The sequence below is a fragment of the Neurospora hispaniola genome (genome assembly GCF_033458365.1).
Source record: "Neurospora hispaniola strain FGSC 10403 chromosome Unknown B0T23scaffold_10, whole genome shotgun sequence".
NCBI lineage: Eukaryota > Fungi > Ascomycota > Sordariomycetes > Sordariales > Sordariaceae > Neurospora > Neurospora hispaniola.
The window spans coordinates 748627-767250 of NW_026944415.1; the positions used below are offsets into that span (position 1 = coordinate 748627).

The 18624-nt window shown below is 52.0% G+C and overlaps 8 protein-coding genes across 8 annotated transcripts; 5 read left to right on the forward strand and 3 right to left on the reverse strand.

Moving 5' to 3' along the window:
- Positions 1-3053: 3053 nt before the first annotated feature.
- Positions 3054-3794, reverse strand: B0T23DRAFT_327397 (uncharacterized protein; the record flags this gene model as incomplete). The annotated part of the gene is made up of 1 exon (XM_062835609.1): positions 3054-3794. The coding sequence occupies one exon, from the start codon at positions 3792-3794 to the stop codon at positions 3054-3056; it is 741 nt and encodes a 246-aa protein (XP_062688230.1).
- Positions 3795-6396: 2602 nt separating this feature from the next.
- On the forward strand, positions 6397-7224 carry B0T23DRAFT_326554 (uncharacterized protein; the record flags this gene model as incomplete). The annotated part of the gene is made up of 1 exon (XM_062835563.1): positions 6397-7224. One exon carries the CDS (start codon positions 6397-6399, stop codon positions 7222-7224), a length of 828 nt encoding a protein of 275 aa, XP_062688231.1.
- A 593-nt stretch (positions 7225-7817) lies between these two features.
- Positions 7818-8465, forward strand: B0T23DRAFT_399910 (uncharacterized protein; the record flags this gene model as incomplete). Its single annotated transcript, XM_062838449.1, has 1 exon — positions 7818-8465. The coding sequence occupies one exon, from the start codon at positions 7818-7820 to the stop codon at positions 8463-8465; it is 648 nt and encodes a 215-aa protein (XP_062688232.1).
- Positions 8466-9048: 583 nt separating this feature from the next.
- Positions 9049-10057, forward strand: B0T23DRAFT_408419 (uncharacterized protein; the record flags this gene model as incomplete). Its single annotated transcript, XM_062839295.1, has 2 exons — positions 9049-9628; positions 9660-10057. 2 exons carry the CDS (start codon positions 9049-9051, stop codon positions 10055-10057), a joined length of 978 nt encoding a protein of 325 aa, XP_062688233.1.
- An 876-nt stretch (positions 10058-10933) lies between these two features.
- Positions 10934-11665, forward strand: B0T23DRAFT_327101 (uncharacterized protein; the record flags this gene model as incomplete). The annotated part of the gene is made up of 2 exons (XM_062835592.1): positions 10934-11438; positions 11619-11665. 2 exons carry the CDS (start codon positions 10934-10936, stop codon positions 11663-11665), a joined length of 552 nt encoding a protein of 183 aa, XP_062688234.1.
- A 368-nt stretch (positions 11666-12033) lies between these two features.
- On the forward strand, positions 12034-12600 carry B0T23DRAFT_327381 (uncharacterized protein; the record flags this gene model as incomplete). The annotated part of the gene is made up of 1 exon (XM_062835607.1): positions 12034-12600. The coding sequence occupies one exon, from the start codon at positions 12034-12036 to the stop codon at positions 12598-12600; it is 567 nt and encodes a 188-aa protein (XP_062688235.1).
- A 254-nt stretch (positions 12601-12854) lies between these two features.
- B0T23DRAFT_347239 (tetrahydroxynaphthalene reductase) lies at positions 12855-13915 on the reverse strand (the record flags this gene model as incomplete). Its single annotated transcript, XM_062835987.1, has 2 exons — positions 12855-13074; positions 13147-13915. The coding sequence occupies 2 exons, from the start codon at positions 13913-13915 to the stop codon at positions 13037-13039; spliced, it is 807 nt and encodes a 268-aa protein (XP_062688236.1). The 3' UTR covers positions 12855-13036.
- Positions 13916-15077: 1162 nt separating this feature from the next.
- B0T23DRAFT_45532 (uncharacterized protein) lies at positions 15078-18022 on the reverse strand. Its single transcript, XM_062841229.1, has 2 exons — positions 16821-18022; positions 15078-16758 (listed from the first exon to the last, which is right to left on the reverse strand). The coding sequence occupies exons 1-2, from the start codon at positions 17746-17748 to the stop codon at positions 15194-15196; spliced, it is 2493 nt and encodes an 830-aa protein (XP_062688237.1). The 5' UTR covers positions 17749-18022; the 3' UTR covers positions 15078-15193.
- Between the last annotated feature and the right edge of the window lie 602 nt (positions 18023-18624).

The following is an 18624-nucleotide window of genomic DNA, read 5'->3' on the forward strand; positions in this document are numbered from 1 at the left end:
GACTCGTCACCAGATAGGTACGGATCCACCAATGCAGGTCTTCCTTGCTCTTTCCCTCTGTGAGCGCAAGCCTCGGCTGGTACCTTAGCAATCAGCGGAGATGACGGGAACTTGAACCCCAGGGGCAAAGAAGACGACCCCACTATCTATGGTCTCGGAGATCGAAAACCTTCTCAAAGGCAAGGTGACCACATCATCCCTCCTCACATCGTCTCCGGAAAGTTGACATCGTCACCGCAGCTGCCGGTACAGACCGCCAGAACCCAGTTCTCGTGTTTCGACCTGCTCCCCCGTGTGCATGTGCAGCCGCAGCAGTTATTCCAAGGTTTATTTGGACTCAAATGCGGTAGAACCCGTAATCCGCTCGAGTACCGATCATGATACGGCCCTGCGACCACCGGAATCCATGCGAATACCGACCCCGATAGCAGACGCCATCGCCCGTCACTGCACCCATATCGTGGCTAAATCGAGGTGACAGCCGCAGCATCGGCCAAGACACCGCTTCTGACCAGACTGACTCCGGCTGAGGTTGTGACTCAGAGCCAGTCTCTACAAATCCCTTCTTCCTAACCTTGAGTTCATGCAACGCGAGAGGCAAATGTACGCGAATGTGATTGAGCACATTAGCGGACGTTTTCAGCGGGAGATGAAGAAGTTACCCAGGGGAAACTCTCAAAACCAGATGCAGGCAAAGAAGGCTGGACAGCTGTTGATTGAGGAGGAGGCCTATCACGAGTGGAGGTTTGAGAAGATAGTCAGACGGGAGGTGGTAGGTTGATAAGGCGTTGGACAGGAGGAGGGTGGAGATGGCGAGAGAAGATGGTAGGTGATGATGGGAAGTAGATGGGTTCATCTGAGAGGTGCATTTGCCGGCGACGGCACGGTCGGTAGGTAACCTTATGGTTTGCCAGACCAAGCACAAGCGTTGAATGCGAAGGCCGTGATGTTTACCATTGTCATAGAGGTGAAAACGACACTGAAAGCATCGCAAGATCGGAGACAATCGAAAAAGACATTTGCAAACAAGGGAACAACTCGCCAGAAAAAGAAAAGAAAAAAAAAAAAAAAAAGAAAGAAAAAAGCCACTTCGAAAGACTGATTGACAAGAAGCAACTTCAAACACCAAAAAAGACGAAAAAAGGCAAAAAGCTCAGCGGCCAGAGCAGGGCCGAACCCGTCCACTCTTGACACGCCTACGAAAACTGTACCACCGTTACCACGCAACGAGCAATGTTATTCTGGCCCCGCCACACCTCATACCGCTAGACCACGAGGGAACGTTTACAAGGACCGAGGGTTTTGGGGTTACTGAGGGGTGCTGAAGGGGGACCTTATAAGGCCCGAGTGGAAGGTTCAGCGCCTGGTAAGCGCCTGGCAGGTGCTGCGCACTGGGACAGGGCCCTCCTTCTGCAGCAGGCTTGCCGGTAGGTGCCGGGCTGTCGGTACCTCAGAACGGGCAGATAGCCAGAACAGCTGGTACAGCTGGTATACATACAGCTGGTACACAGCTGGTGAGGAACGCGGTAGGTACCTGTAGGACTGTCTGCCCTCTTGCCTGCCACTGACCGGCAGCATTTTTGCCGCGGACACAACCTTTTTGCGTCATTCGTTCAGTTTTACACAATCCCGTTGCCCAGCCTTTCTTTTCACAAACGTTTGAATTGTCAATTCCCCTCTTCGCGCGATTGTTACCATTTGCATACTAGGGAGAACGATCATCCTCCTGCCGTGAGGACCGCCGACACGGCCCATCCAAAGGTCATCTCATTTTATTTGTAAGGTCAACGCAGCGTCAAATCTAAGACTTCTTCTACAGAAAGAATCATTGCGCATGCTCTGAAAGAGAGCAGAATTAGCCGAAGCCTCGGAGTTGTAAGAGTTGGAGAGTTCGTCTGTTCGTCCCAACTCCGTCCCCTCGGGTGCATGAGTCGAAATGGACCCGCGTCGAAAGTGAGAAAAGTGGGGCTGAATTGGAGCAAATTGGGAAAGTTGAAGATGTGTAAGTGATAGCGCGGAGCCCTAACGCAGGGGCTACAGTAAGTGCGCACTAACAGAAACCCATGGACCCACTTCTTTCTACAGGGGTAGGCCAAGGAAACAGAGGATGCAGCAGTGAGGACACTGGCAGTTTCTGTTAACATGTTTGGACATTACAAATCACGAAGTCGTCTACCGTTTGAATTGAAAGAAATACTTACTCTTCAGAGCAGATTATAGTTTGAGAAACAAAAGGGCTGGCAATCAGAGGAGAGTGTCTGACATCATATGCCTTCCACTTCACAGCAGTGCCTTGTTTGGTACCAAGCACACACATCCTAAACACAAGGTGCTCTACCGACAAGACGTATGAGCAGGGTTCGCAACCACCGCCATCACAAGGAGAGACAAATCGTTCGCAGCCAAACAATATCTGAAAGGGCTATATGTGGTAGCAGTTGAATGACATTGTTACTTCATCCGCCGTCGGCGAATGATGTCATGACATCCGCTAGATCGAAACTTCACTCCCAAAATTCGGTGCTTTCAATTCCCAAGCGGGAGGTCTGGAAATGCATGGCGGCTGCCTCATGGGTATCTAAGGTACCTCTATCTCATGATGAAGCAAAGTCAAACGACCTGTACACAGGCCCGAATATCAAAGTTCCGTGGAAAGGAAAGAACGACTTGATGGTCCAGAAGAACAAAACCCCCGCTTTGAATCCACAACGCCCTTGCCATGCCCACTATAATGCCAATGCTAATCCGCAATCGCCACATGTGCCATCTCAAAGTGAAAAACCCCAATTCGCTCAGCAAGGTAACCTCCATGATTTCGCTCGCTCCACAATGCCAAATGCGAACCCAAACCAGTAACTCCATCCAGACCTCCCGGTTTCCCAATGCTACCTATGTCACCATCCATTCACTCCCAATCCATCCATGTGTCGCGCCTCCCTTCCTACCGCCCCCCAACCGCCCCCAACTCGTCGAGACATCGCCGCCTGCAGCTCCGTCATCAGCCTGCCATCACACTCCAGTCCCCTACCAACATCCCTCCCGCCAACGTGTTCTCAATGTCCAGCCCTAGCAGCAATGGCAGAAACCATCCTGATCTGCAGGCGACATCTCAGCTGCGCCCGGAACAAATTCCGATGGTGCTCTTCTCTCGTCAGGCCCGCAGCCTCACTGCCACCAGTGGTTGTAGTGACCGGAGAAGTCCGAGGCCGGTGGTGGTGGTGGTGGTGGTGGTATTGGTGGGCTGTGGCAGTCTGGCCCTGGCGGCGGTTTTGGATCTGGGCACAATGTCTGAAGAAGCTTCCTGCTTCTTCGCGGGCCTCGCGGGAGGAGGTGCGAGGACGAGGACGAGGGCGAGACCGAGGGAGAGCTTGGGCGGCCTGGCGCTCGCGTGCGCGGATGTTCATCATGGCGATTGAGACGGTGCCGTGGCGAGCAGAACGTTGGTTGCACAGGCGAGACCACTCGGCGTGCCCGCGGCCGTGTGCATCCAAGGCCCGGCGATCTTGCAGTGGGCGGCTTTGGAGTGACAGGTTTCTGGTGGCGGTGATGAGGTCGTCACTCATGGTGACGTCGTTGTCAGAGTCTTGAGTGGTGGTGCTGGCGGTTGAGGTCTGCACTTGGGATTGGTGAGGTGTTGGAGCTTGAGTGGAAGTCTCGGAAGAGACAAAAGGCTGGTTCATGTTGCGGCGAGAAGGACTAGCAGAAGCTGAGGCTTCGTTGAGAGTGAGAGAGGGAAGATTGGTGGCAATGCTGAGCCTCTCAAGGCGTTGGGTAACTTCAATGGTTGAGTCCATTGTGCTGTCTTTGGTGTTTGGTGTTTGGTGTTTGTGTGTTGATACCAGAAGTTTGGTGAGAGGTGGTGGGTGAGATTGAGTGGTGATGTGGTTAGTGAAGATGGAAGAAAGAAAGAAAGAAAAGTCAGAACTTGAATTAGCGAAGGTGAAAAAAAAAAAAAAAAAAAAAATTCACGAAAGGGAAAAGGAGGGGTTGGACCTCGTCGGGTGAATGGGCTGATCGTCTTATTGTCAGGTTGTGATCAGAATGTGAGAATTTTACTCGATATTTGAATAAGATGCAATACCAGAACCTTGAGCAGACTACCCGTGGATCTTGGCTGCAGCTTCTTATTGTTCCCACACAACACACAATAAACCGTGTCCTTCACTCTGCTCCACCTGGCCTTCCGTCTGATGTCTAGCTCGATGCGCGTTAGACATTGTGAGAAGCTTAATTCTTGTCGGCCATTTCGGCTGCAACACAGACCAGACACTCGCGTTTCTGACGCGACATGTCAAAAGACACTGTTGTTATATGTAGAGCTGTATTGATCCCACGCTCTGATCAGATTCCTCCGCTATATATGGACCCTCGAGCTCTTGGAAGCAATGTCGAAATATTCCCGGCATGTTGCTCTGTGTGGGAATGTTGATGCGACAAGCTGAGATGGAAAAAGCGATGGGCAGTCTCCCGGGCTATGAAGACGGATTGGCAACGTAGGATATGTACGCCTAAAGTTCTGTTTCCTCCCACCATAGGTTTTCAATCCATCCCTGAGATGATGACGCAGTAACTTGTGATTGGGGGGTGTGTGAGGAGAGCACTGTGCAATCTTTTTGCTGGCAATATTAAGCCCAGTGCTTTGTCTGCAAGATGATGGCATTGGGGATATGGCATGCATCGTTAATGTACATACCTAGATATCTTCACATAAGACGTAGACATTAACTGCAATGGCTTATGGAGGTGGAACACAATTCTATATAACCACAATGTGATTCCAAACCGACTTTTCACAAGTATAAAGCTCGCCAACAATGCGCAAGTGGACCATCGAAAGAAGAACTTTTCCACACCCACGCAAGAGGCATACGACAAGAGCTACACGATCACACACAAGAAGATACTCGTCTCGGCCAAGATCCCCGACACCTATGAACTTATACACGCTGCAAGAGGGTTATTCAAAATGTTGCAAACCTCGCTATCATATATGCTTCACGCATACAAGGAGCCCAAGATCACCCACCCGGCATTCTCCAGGTTCCATTGGCTGGAGCTCATTACATATGGGGGCTGCGTGCGACACGATGCCTGGACAGAAGGCGTAGCAAGGTCAAAGTGGTTGTCTGCAATAGGGCTGGAAGAAATTCCCATGCAAAGGAACACAATGTGATTCCAAACTGACTTTTTCGTGAGCGTAAGGCTCGCTGACGATGCGCAAGTAGAAAGAAGGGGCAGGTAGACTAGGTACGTTGGACAAAGTCAACAAGTGGGCGTTTTTTTCGAAAACCCTGACGGGTTTGCCCAAACCGACATAACGCCGGCAAAAGCTGTAAATTGTACCTTTCACCGGATCAAGCCTGTGCTGACGTACTTGGTACCCATCTACATTCAGATGAAATCTGCCAGAGTAAATACACTCAATAGCCAAAATGCGTGCAAATTCCTAATAATGTCTCTTGGCATCCATCTGCGTCAGATGAAAGAGCCTGAGGCGCAGTTTCCCCAAACCTTATGCCCTAACATAGCGCGACATTTTCTTTCTCTCCACTAGCGTAGTCCAACGCCCGTTGGTGGAGTGACCAACCAAGTTGCCCATCAGGTTTAGGGCATGACTTTCAACACTGGCCGGCACCATCCAGGCTTCTTCTTTGGGCCAAATGATGGTCACCGAGGTCATCGAGCACGCCTTCAACAGAACTAGCATAATCACCCAATAAGGAAGATGTGGGTTGGGGTTATCGGAGATCTGTACAAATATCTGCGTGTACACAGGAGGCCCGGAGCTTGGGATATACTTGCCTATTAAGTATGGAATTAGGCAGATGGGCAAAGCGGAAAGGCACTGCACAGCACAAGTACTCTTCGCTGTGGGTGGTAATGACCGACTTTGAACACTGCATCCCATGGAAATATTTGCAGCTTCAAACTTCCGGCAGCACCGCGTTTTTCTTTTCTTTTATTTTTTTTTAAACAAATTGGGTTTTTTCCTTTTTTTCTTCTTTTTTTTCCGGAGTGATCGCAGCTGGGAACCCAGCCCACCCAGGCAACCGAACCAAAAGGATCCTAAGCACGAACCACACGTGACGAAAACACCATTTACCAAGATACAGGCACCGGTACTTACATACAGTACACATATGTACTTCGACCTTGCATTCCAAGAACCTGAATGCCGAACGTATTGCGTCGGCTTTCGATCATGTGACTCCACCCACGAGTTGTTTGCCATTCACTCACATGGCTGACAATTATAACTCTGAACTTCCTTCTTTCAGGTTTCACTTCCTCCCTTCTCTTAAACCAATTTTTTGCAGTCCTGATTCGCAAGCTACATCAAGACTCAACAACCCAAGCCTCGGTCCCGCAACAATCCTACAATACCGTCGAGCCAACATGAAGCCAACCGACAGCAGCGAGTCTGAAGGCGCCAACCAGGTCATTCACGGCATGGCAACCCTCAGTGTCAACCCCAGCCAGCCGTCTGCGATCATCATGCATCCCAGACCTGGTGTTGATGTCGATGTTCGCTCTGCTCTGAGTGACCCTGAGTCGTCCATAATGCATACCCAGAGCTCACCCCCGCGACCTTCGACTCTGACCACCATGACGGTCATCCCTGGCACATTCAGCAGCCCCGCGGTACCAGAGATCAGCACCACATATATTCACCCATCTGTTCGAACCCAGGCGGCTGAACATTTTCCCCAAACTTGCCAACACCCTCAACCGTTTCCTGGCCACTACAAGCCACACCGTCATCAGCCTCGTTCCCAAGCCGCCCGCAATCGTCCTTGCCAGAAGCATACCTCTACCGCTACCGCTGCTCACCACATGCGGGCCCGTCACCAGGGGCAGTCTTTGATGCACGCGGGGAACATGCGCGTGGGGGACCCAGACCATGCGCTTACTCACCCTATCAACAATCGCAACAGAACGAGGTTCGAACAAATGAGACAGGAGCACAGAGATCTGGCTGCCAAACTTCGAGCACTCAGGGCCGAATTTGAGTCAATAAACACCCTCCACCGAGAAATGACCTTGGGTTCTTCTATGTCTTCTCTTTCTCTGACCGCCGGAGAGCCGAAGCCCTTGTCTGCTTCTTCTGAAGACAGAATGGAGCATTTGCTGGCGGAGATGCGAGGAGGAAGTAGCTTGGTAAGGGAGGAGGTGTCGGTGGAGGGTGGTGGTGAGGATAATATGGAGGATGTCATGGAGGAGTGAAGCGGATTGCCAGATTTGTCCATCAGAGGAGGGAAAGCGGGATACAGAACGCAGACATAGTCAGGGACAGCATACAGTGGATGGCACTCAAGTAACAAGGAACAGGCAGGCCCCTATGATGAATCACTAGAAGGTGGTGTACCAGAAGGAAGCAGGGAGGACATGTCATCAAAGGGAAGATGATTCAAATTTCGTTCAAGCTCGAGAGACGATGCGAGGCAATCCTTGAAATATCTGTTAGTTCGAACTAAGATCGCGATACGGTAACCGTCTTGGAGATACAAGGAATCGTATTAATGTGTACGTTCATCGTTGTATCGAGTGAAGTGTCTGTAGAGATCCTCTTGTGTATTATGGGACGAAACATCAGTGAAGGCCCCCAAGGCACCATCAGCCACAGGCACGCAAAGCGGCTGAGATAATCCCCCCTCCCACAGAGGCTTTTCTCTTCTCCCTCTTCAAAATCCCGTGGGTAACTTCGTCCAACTTGGGTCCTCAGGAGATTCCAGAACGCAACGACGCCAAGTTGGACTGCTCAACCGCACAACCATTAAACTCCCTGTAGGTGTCCATAAACATCAAGAACAAACGCAATGGACTCGACAAAGGAAGTTGTCCGTAAGCTAGCCAAGCTCAACATCGACCCTTGCGCCCCAACACCAGGTCAAGAACTTAACACCTCCCATCCACCCGGCCCAAATCAAAGACCCGGCCCCTTTGATCCTGCTTCCCAGGCAGGTTTCCAAACACAAAGCGGCAAACAATTCAGCCTCAGCAACGACAAACAAACCAAGCCAGAACTCATCGCAACTGCAACGGAGAGTCCCAAGATCATCCCTTTGCGCAAACCCTTTAGCAACATTTCCCGTAACCTCGCCGAAAGTCTTGCCAAGGGCGTTAAGCCTCGCGATTCTGACCGTCCGCATACCACCACCATCACCAAATGTCGTGATAGATTGAGCTTGGGCGTTGTCGAATCTCTCCGACGCGATGTATCTAAAGGGGTCAAGCGTTGGTTGAAGGAGAAGGAGAGACGTCATGACGGCACAAGGAGGGCCATGAGGGCCCATAGAAGAGGTGCTTTCAGTGAGGGTATGAGGAAAAGGCTGGGGTTGAAGTTGAAGAGGGAGAAGGCTAGCTTGGGGCAGTTGGAGGTGATTAAGGAGGAAGAAGGGGAGGAGGAGGATGTGAAGATGGAAGAGGACGTGGAAATGGAAGAGGATACGGTTATGGCGGATTGACGGTGGACGATATGGTATCTTCCAGATACCAAACGTTGGTTCAAACGTCCTATGAAGGCTTTGTAAATTGATCCTAGTTGCCAGTGAGAAAAGCAACAGCTGGGGACCTAGTGAAAACACCACAATGATGTTTGAAACGTAGGTATCTTCCGCTTTAGAAAGAAGACAAGCAATCAATGGCTGGCCACCTGGATAATGACTTCACCTCTAGACTTCAGCCTGGAAACAGGCAGCAGAAACCAAACGAACATGGACTGCAAGCCTGTATCAAATCGGGTGAGGGTTAAGCATCAGGTTGACAAAGGCTGTGAGAATTGCGTTACCTCAGCAGGTTTGAGGCCCCATTCACCGATTTTCGTCAAGGTTTCTATTCCATCGACAAGGACAGGTGAAGAGAAACGAGAACGCCTGTGAATCCCACTTCAAGGGTAATTTCTTCCTCTTCAAAAACAACTTCCAGAGCAAGCCAGTTTGTACTTCCTCCCCCAGTCCCACTCCTCAGCCATTTTCTCCAACGAACTAACGCATCGCTTTCCAATAACTTCAGAATTTTCGAACCAGCAAGGACAGGAATATTCGCATCATGGAGTCAACCCACGAAATTACCCAAGAGATGGAGGACATGACCCTTAACCCGAAGGCCCGAGTCGACACTCCCGTCACGACTACCACACCTTCGCACACTCAACGTGTCCCCAGCCAACAGCAACCCCAACCTTCACTCCCTGCCGCCTTCAACTTCGCAGGCAATTCAACAGGCGATTACGTCTACACCACAACTTCCGCAGGCCTGAGCTTCTCGAACCCCAATGCAAGCAGCAGCAGCAGCAACACCACCACCACAACCACCACTGACACCACCAACATCACTACCAACACCGCCGCCACCAACCTCTTCCAGGACCAAGACTTCTGCGCCCACCTCCTCAACTGCGACGACCCCGTCGGATTTCTTGAAGTCAGCCTATACCTTGCCCGCTTCCCCTCCATGTCCCTCAGCCACAACCACCCATCCAGCAACAACCGCATCACCAAATTCCGCTCCACCACCACCTCATCCTCCCGCGAGCGCCATCACCACGCTCACCCCATTCGTCTTGTGCAGCCAGGCACCATGACGCCCGAAATGGGCACCACAATCTACAAAGCAACGATAAAAAAAAGTCCCCGGCACCACCATCTACACGACAACAGCGGAGAGGAAAGCAGCTGAGGAAAAGGAAAAAGAGAAGCAAAGGATGACGAGCGTCTATATCGAGAATTGTCTTACGTTTACCAAGGCAAGAGCGGCTGCAGAGAAAGCTGCTAGAGTTGCTCGTGAGAGGCAGATGCGGATGCAGATGCGGTCGGGAGGTTCGGGAATGGGCGGCGGTTGCGGTGAGGATTCAAGTTGGTTCCTGAGGGGTCGGGAGAGGGCGAAGAAAACTTGGATCAATGAGGATGGGGATGTGGTGGAAGAGAGATGGTTGGAGCCGAATCCGATGGTGTCATTGAGAGAGGGAACTGAGGGTTTTGATGAGATGGATGGTGTTGAGGAGAGTGTTGAGGGGGAGGGGGAGGGGGAGGAGGCGGAGGATGAGATGATGGAGTGATGGGGATGGGAATTGGGATGTGAGGTAGCGCGTGGAGGACTGTTGAGATGAGAGAGTGGAGGGTGGTAGTATACCTCCTTCATCATGGGTTTGGTGTTGGTGAAATAAACGTTCAGAAATGGGTCAAGTTATGGAGAGAGAGAAAAAAAAAAAAAAAAAAAAAGGAAAAAAGGAAAACAAAAAAAGCATGAGCGATGCGGCTTGTATGTATGTCAAGGAAAGTGTCGTCGTCGGCGAGTGAAGCGGCCATATCAGGCCAATGGAGTAGTCACGATAAAACTGTTTGATCGCAAAGAAAGTGACTTCCATGCTTTGACAGATACGGATGGCTCCCGCGCTATGGAAGTTTCGAGACCACAATTTACTGAGTCAGTGTCTTCCTTGTAGTGAAGCAAAAACGCATATAAAGAAGACACCCACCACGTTGGCTACTGGAAATTGTGGGAAGTTTCAGACTTTGGGTTAATATGATCCACGTCCTGCCGCAGCGCCGCTGGACGTACAGCATGAGGTTATCCGTCAAAGGAACCATAGAGCGCCTGCTGAGTTCCCTTCTTTCACGTGTCAATCTCCCTTTTCAAAGACCGACAATAGACAGTGATGGACCTACCATAGCACCGTGCCAGACCTGGGTGTGTTCTGTTGGATGGTGATTGCTCGAAATCGCCAGATTGCGACATACAAATATGAGGCGACAGTCGATTGACGAAGGAGAATAAAATGTCGTCATGCACACCCTTTCCGCAGCTCTTCTGCTCAACCATCAATCTCCTCTTCGTCACTCGTTTTGGACCTTCTGTCAACAACTATTGATCCTACAGAATATCGCTCTCTGAGCAGCAGCAAACCCTCCTCGTTGACACCTCAAAAGACAAGATGACGGACAACTCCAAAGGTCTCGTCTCTACCACTAGAGGTACCAACCGCACCATCTATCCGGCGTCGGGTATCACCCAAAGGCGCCCAAGGATCGTTAGCACTGCACCCATTAATATGCGTAACGGCCAACGTACCGATACTGGCGGCGCCCGCCCATCCATCCAGCGTACCTCTACCCTTCTTCCTATTACTCCTACTCTTTTCAAGCAAGTCACACCCGCTGTCGAGACCGAAGGCCCTGCTTCAAGTATTACCACCAAACGAGATACCGCCAACACCAACATCGACGCCGACACGGCCAATGTCACTGGCCATAAGATGGATGCCAACCCTTCTGTCATTTCCGCGCCCAGCGGTTCTTCTGCATCTCAAGACAACACACGTAACCACGCCTCCCAGGTTAACGTCAGCAGCGAACCGGCCGGCCATTTTATCACTAGACGTAGAGTCAACAGAACCGTCAGGCTTATGCCCGAGAATCCAGCACACGTCGCCCAGCATCGTAGCTTGCGTTCGTCTACTCTCCATGATGAGCAGACTGTCAGCTGGCGCGATATTCGTTTACGTGGCAGGGGGCTGGCTAGGTGCAGGCGTATCCGGGAGGATCAGCTTTGGGATGCATGGGAAGAGGATGAGGATGAGGGATACAGTAGTATATAGCGTACCTCAAGAATCACGATAGAAACGACAGGACTCCTCCCCACCTCTAATCACAGTATTCCTCATTAGTTCACGATCTGGCAGTGTCCGTTTTGATACCGTCCATCCTTCCACATTTCGAACTTAATTGAGAACTGAGCTCTGGAGTGAATAGCCGGAGTGCATCCGTTTCGACAGAGCACGTTTGAACATCAGTTGAATGTTTCAAGGGGTCGACAGGGAGGTTGAGAATAAAAGAGTTGCCGTTCAACTTTCTCCCGTCTCTCTATTTCTCTCCCTTCCCAACTTCTCTCTTCTTTCACCACCACCTTCTCTCGGTCATCACCAAATAAGTCAAGTCAAACCCAAACCGAATTTCCTTTCACAAGAACACAAATCCAACTTCTCAAAGACAGCACACGTCTTGCATCTCAAGTCATGGACATCATCAAGCGATGATGAACACTTCCAAAGACATCATCCCCAACATGGCCGACAAGACTGGCAGACAAGATGACTCAAGCGATGTCATGACCACTCCCAACACCTCCCTTCATTCCGTTTCTGTTCACCATCACCGCCGTGATATTTTCGCGGTCAAGTCACCTTCCACCACTCACACTCACCACCCCATCACCACCCCCCTCAACGACAACACCGCAAACTGGCGCGAGCTAAGCCAACCCAGGGCGAGAAGATTGATTGCCCGACATGGAACTACCTTCTTGACAAAGCTCGGCAGCAGCGGCAGGACTACCTCCCTGCACCACATCCTCGGTAGAGGTAGTCATGAGAAAGGCGCTCAGGATATGTCTGGCTCCGAGCTTCGTATGCATTTCGCTTCACTGGATAAGAATGCAGTCGCGGCTAGTATTGAAGAGCGTATCAGGAGTGTGGAAGTGGAACTGAATAGATTGAGAGAGGAGAGGGAAGAGATGGTGAGGGAGTTGGGGGATGAGATGGAGAGGGCAGATGTGGATGAAAGGTGGGAGGAGGGGATTGTGGCGATTGATGAGATGATTTGAGGGAGGAGTTGGGTGATTTGGGTAACGGGTTTCGATGGAGAACAAGGGGTGCGGGATTGTGGTGTGAGGAGGATTGATGAGGAAAAGGGCGTGGAATAAACGGGGGGGTTATGATCTAGTGTCCGACTTCTGGGGAAGGAGCAACAAGTACAAAGAGATGTTGACAGAGGAGAGAAATACCACGGCATGTAGCCCAAGTGAGGAAGGAGGCAGATGATCAGCAAGGCAGAGGGTACCTTGATGAACTTGAGACTGATAAATTCACAATTGTGTTGCAAGATTCACGTTACTCCTGACCAGTCATCATCGCAACCCAGCGATTTTTTCTCGACTTTCCAAATGTAGTGTGGTATGCCATCAAACAACCAACAGATCACCCACTTGTTCCACCCTCTCTGTCTCTATTTTCCCATCCCAGGCAGCATCCAGAATATCTCTACTGAGAAGAACCACCAGAGATGGTAATAATTTGACCTGTATCAACCACGTTAGCATCATCATCATCATCATTCAAGCACCCTTCACACCGGAAGCCAGAAAACTCACCATTAACCCACCCCCCATCCTCACTAGCCAAAAACGCCACCACCCTCGCGACATCCTCCGGCACCGCACATCTTCCCAGCGGACAATGCTCCGCCATCATCTTTTCAATCTTATCCTTACCCAACTCGGGCGTCCCACCAGGAATATAATGCCACGCATTCTCCGCAAACATATCACTCTTGATGCCCCCGGGCGCCACCCCATTGACCGTGATCCCTTTGTCTCCAAAATCCGTCGCAAACGCCTTCACAAACCCCTGCACCGCCATCTTGGACGCATTATACAGCGCATGGTTCCTGACCCCCATCAACCCCGCCGCGATGCTCGTCATGAGAATCACCCGTCCGTTGCGCTCCAAGCGCTTGTAGGCCGCCTGCCCGACAAAGAACTGCGCCTTGGCGTTGAGGTCAAAGACGTAATCGTACTTCTCCTCGGTGACGTCCTCGGTCTTGTCCCAGGACTCGGTGCCCGAGTTGGACATGACGATGTCGATGCGGCCGAAAGCCCGCTTGGCTTCGGCGAAGAGCCGGTCGATCTCGGACACGCGGCGGACGTCGGCTTGGATGGCGATGGCGCGGGCTCCGTTGTTGAGGGATTCGATCTGCTTGACGACTTCGTTGGCGGGGCCGGCGGAGGATACGTAGTTGACGATTACGGAGGCACCGCGGCGGGCGAGCTCGAGGGCGACACCACGGCCGATACCGCGGCCTGCACCGGTGACGAGGGCGACTTTGCCTTCCAGGGAGGCGGTGGGGACAGAAATGGGCATTTTGGGTGGTGGTGGTTGGAGTTGCTTATTGTGATGGGATTGGAATAATCAGTGTTCCTATAGCGTAGGATGCAGAAATCAGAAACAAGATAGGAAGAACTAAAGAGAGATGAAGAGGGGGCGTCGTCAAAAAAATGATGAAACCGGCTTCGCCATCCTATTTATTCCCAGATTGACTGACATCTGGCTGCAGTCGCTCCATCTTCCTTGCTTCTGGTTCTCCCTGCATACGCCGGCATTGCTTGCGCCAGCCCAGTTCGCTGTGGTCGGGAGTTCGGCGACAGATGAGCGGTACCAAGGGATAACGATCAAAGGGATGTTTTTAGTCAACTGAGCGAGTTCAATGTCTTGCCCGGTCCCCCCTTTTCGGACTTTAGATGGCGGGGTTGGGGTCGGGGGTAACGGCTGAAATGAATGGACTTGCACGGGAGAGGCACATGTAACGCCGGACATCCCCCGACTACATGTCCGCAGAGCCTGGCTGTGGTCCGATCGATTCCCTCTCACGCCAGAATAACACAGTCAAGCAGTTTGTGGTGAACTCAAAATCAGCCCACTGAAGTTCATCCGTTTCTCTGGGGGAGAAGCGGTTAGCGGAGAAGGAAAGACGGGAATGAATGAGTGCTGACTGTGCCATGATGCCGAAATCGAAGATGACAACCACAGGTGATTCGCGATGCATGCAGCCGTCTGGCAACACAACATCTGAGATTTTTGTCCAGTTGTATGCACGCCATGAACCTCGAAAAAAAAAGCATTATGACTGAGACGAGGAGATGGAGTTCTGATTTGAGAGCGTCGCAATACAACCTGGGATCATTGGTACAGCTCAGTTGCAGATTCGGACAGTTCGCCATCTTACGTCCGCCTTCAACAGCAATGAACGACGCAACTAACACTCCACGTTCATTGCTCATCCAGAGAAACATACACGATGGAAAGGAAATTATAAGCACAACGAGAAAGAAATTGAACGATACAGCATTGACATTCTGTAACCAGATAAACTCCATAACATGCCTGAACCCATTCTCCCATCCTAGCATGTCGAATGGCCTACTCTCCACAGTCCACCAGCGTGAGGAGACTGCACTTGCACTTGGAACATTACAGAACGATACTTGTCAATGCAAGTGAAGATTGAGCCACACACAATGCAGAACACCAAGACCTTTAAAAACAGCAACCCAAACTCACACTGCTTTCTCCGACCACCAGCTCTCGACGCACCCTGTGACCGCAGCTTCAAACCAGCGAGTTAGCCACCGCACCGGTAGCCTAACCTCCCTTTCTAGTCGAGAATCCAGAGGGTCCTTGAAAATGGGTTCGGGAAGTTCGACCCGTAGCCGGAGGATGCCCTCCGGTTGGAAACCCAGCCTGTCGCCACCTGTCAGCTGTAGCGGAAACTTGATCTTGAGGCGGCTGTCCCCACCCAGCTTGCGCCGAAGGTTGTTGGCCTCTTCCGGCTGCGAACCGATTGTGTTGTCCCGGAGGAACTGCACCCGAAGCCGCACGCTGATGACCTCTTCCGGCTTGAAAGCCAGGCTGCTGACCTCTTCCAGCTTGAAATCCGGGCTGTAGTCCCGCACCCCTTGCCGCCGAAGCCGCACGCTTATGTCCTCTTCCAGCTGGGAACTGGGGCAGTTGCCCTCTTCCTGCTTGAGTTAGAGGCTGTTGTCCCCTCCCAGCCTGAGCCATAGGAGGCTGTCCCCATCCAGCTTGCACCGAAGGTTGCTGGCCTCTCCCGGCTGGGAACCGAGACTGTTGTCCCGGAGGAACTGCACCCGAAGCCGCACGCTGCTGCCCCCTTCCAGCTTGAAACCCTGGCTGTTGTTGAAATCCTGGCTGCTGTCCCGGAACAACTGCGACCGAAGCCGCACGCTGTTGCCCTCTTCCGGCTGCAGCAGGCTTTTGTCTCGTAGGAGTCGCGAGTGAAGTCGTACGCTGTTGCGCCAGTCCAGCTTGAACGCCAGGCTGTCTGACTGCAGGCGGTATAGGCGGACCCCCACCACCACCTCCAGGGGCAGGCTTCTGCCAAAGCTTGAGTCTCTCCCTCCCCGTCGTCGCCGGCTGATACCACGGCGGTGGCGCCCCCTCAAAGTACCGCCTGCCCCAATCCCTCGCTTGCTTCGTCGCCGGACCATCAGGCGGCTGCGACGTTACCTTGGTCCTTATCAACGTCTCCAGGTCGTGCAGATCTGGCCTGTCCGCCGGATCATGACAGAGACACGCAGCAACAGCGTTCACCAAGTCAAAATCGATGTGACTGTAACCACAAACGAGTAGGTCCATACCGTATCCCCACACCTCCTTCTCTGAGCCGTCTGGGTATCTCACCTCTGCCATATTCGGCGTAGGCGGCACCTCGAACTCGCAGAGCGTGATGAGCGAGTACATGATGATGCCGACCTGGTAGAGATTTGTCCACCAGTTGTAATTGCCCGCCGTCTTGGCGCCGGATTCGAGCGGGCCGTCCTTGACGTAGTCCCATTCCTCGGTGAACTGTTCGGGCGCGAAGATGCTTCTCTTGCCTCGCCTGCGGCACGACCAACGAAACCCAGATGAGTCTTGGTTGCCGAAAAAGGGGTGACACAGGCCGAGGTCGGCAATCTTGGCTATCGGAGTGGCGTTGTGTTCGAAACCATCATAGTCCCCGACCAGGACGTTGCTCATATCGAGGTCGAAGTGGACAAGGGTTTTATACGAGCAGTATGGTGTCAGCTTGGGCAAGGGCATGCAGCTTTCGGATGCTTGGGGCACAATCTCGTCGCTCATATATGGGGTTTTGTACTCCTCTGGCATGAATACTCTCGGGTACGCCAGCCCTACAACGCCCTTGAAGACTGGTGGTTGTGATTTCACGTTAGTCATCGTAACTAAGATGTAGAGGGCTGAAGCTACTTACGATTGCCGAAAATATGCCAAAGAGTAAGTGGTGGAGGGTTGCCGTGCGTGCTAAGACCAGCGGCAATTTTTGCGACTATTTTGCGGAGATCCCCGCGGCTCATAAACTCGAGGAACAAGACCTCATTTGTGTCCCAAAGGGCAGGAGCATCGAGCGATTGATCGGGTCTTTTACCCTTCCCCATCTTGGCCTCGTCGCCGCTGCTCATCATCATCATCATCAAGTCCGAGCCGAACGATCTTCTGGTGGACGAAGGCACAGTACCGGGGGCCGGTTGGATAGGCTGACCGTTGGGTCGCGCAAAATAACCGGGGGGGATGCGTTGTGAGATATGCTTAGCTCCGGCAGTCCCCTTGTGGGCTTCGATCTCGTACCTAAGGTAGCCCTTGCCGCTGTCGATGTCTATCTTGCACACGACTTTGATGACCTGGCCATCTGGGCGTTCTTGCTCAAAGAGGTTGACAACACCGAGGCCGCCCCAGCCCAGCGTCTTTATGTGGCGCATTTTGATGCGCCGAAACTGGTTTGCCAGCCATTTACTTCTGGCCATTGCCCAGGGCTCCTTATCTCGTGGTCCACCACTCCCCCAATCCGCTATCTTTTTCTTACTACGCCGGATGAGACCGCTGTAATTCCCGGGGCCTTTCCAGGAAGATTTGATGGGGATTTTGTTGATGCGCGCCTTGACTCGGCGGGCCATGGTTGCCCCATCCCACTCGCTGGGAGAATCGTTTCCACGGCGGCGCCACTTGAAGAAGAACTTGGTGATGTCATTGCGATAGGCACGGTGTACTGCACTCGTTCTTTCCACGGATTTGATGATTGGGGGTTTCACTCTGGGGATGTCGCGGGAGACGTTGGTGCCCTCGGTAAATTTGGGTACCGCCCAAGGATCCGCATCAGTCCCTTCAGACGACTCGTTCGACATGTTGACGCTTGGAGTTGTCACTCGATCTTTTGGGGAAGTGATTCTGAGTGTGAGTATTGTTGGGCGTAGAGGCAGGTAGAATGGCCATATGGAGACCTGTACTGTGAAGTAGTTAAGTGCTATAAGATATCGCTCGTAGCTTGCGGGTCAGCAGGTGATGAGAGGGGGCTATGGCTGTCCTTGGTCCTGTTGTTCCGAAATTCTTTCTCGACGAGACAAAGCAGAGTGTATGAAGCTCGAAGGGTGCTGCATCATGGCTGCCGTCAAGGGGATTGAAGACATGGTGGTGAACAAAGGGGGCAACAAAGAGGAAGACAACAGTGTTTCCGGTTCCGTCCACGACGTGTAGACAATAGACTGAAAAGAACAAGAGTCTATTTTGAACTGGCAACCGAAGACTGTGATTTTTGGAGAGTACTGTAGTAGTGGTCGACAATCAATGCTGAGGTGAACAGGGAGAGGGGGAAGACGGGAATTGTTGAGGAAGAAGATGGCTGTCGGCACTTGGAGCCAGCCGGTCACCATCTGTCCAATATGTTGTAGGCAGAATGCTGAGTCATCACTCAGTAAATTGCTGCAAGAGGAGGAAAGTGGCAGACATGATGTTGGACTCTTGGACGCGAGTTGTTCCTGCCTCGAGAGAACAGAGACTGTCGACGAAGAAGGGGATTTGTGCAATTGAAGTTGTGCAAGCTGTGCGCATTATGCATCCACTTACCCTAACTGAAGTCACAGCGAACAGTGCCCGTCGGCTAGGCCCGCTTCAAGTTCAATGCCTAACTCACGCCATTTGGCCAAGACCATCATCAATTGACTTGCCGCCAGCGAACCTCGATACAACATTTTGGCATGGCAATCCGGCCGAATTGACTGTGA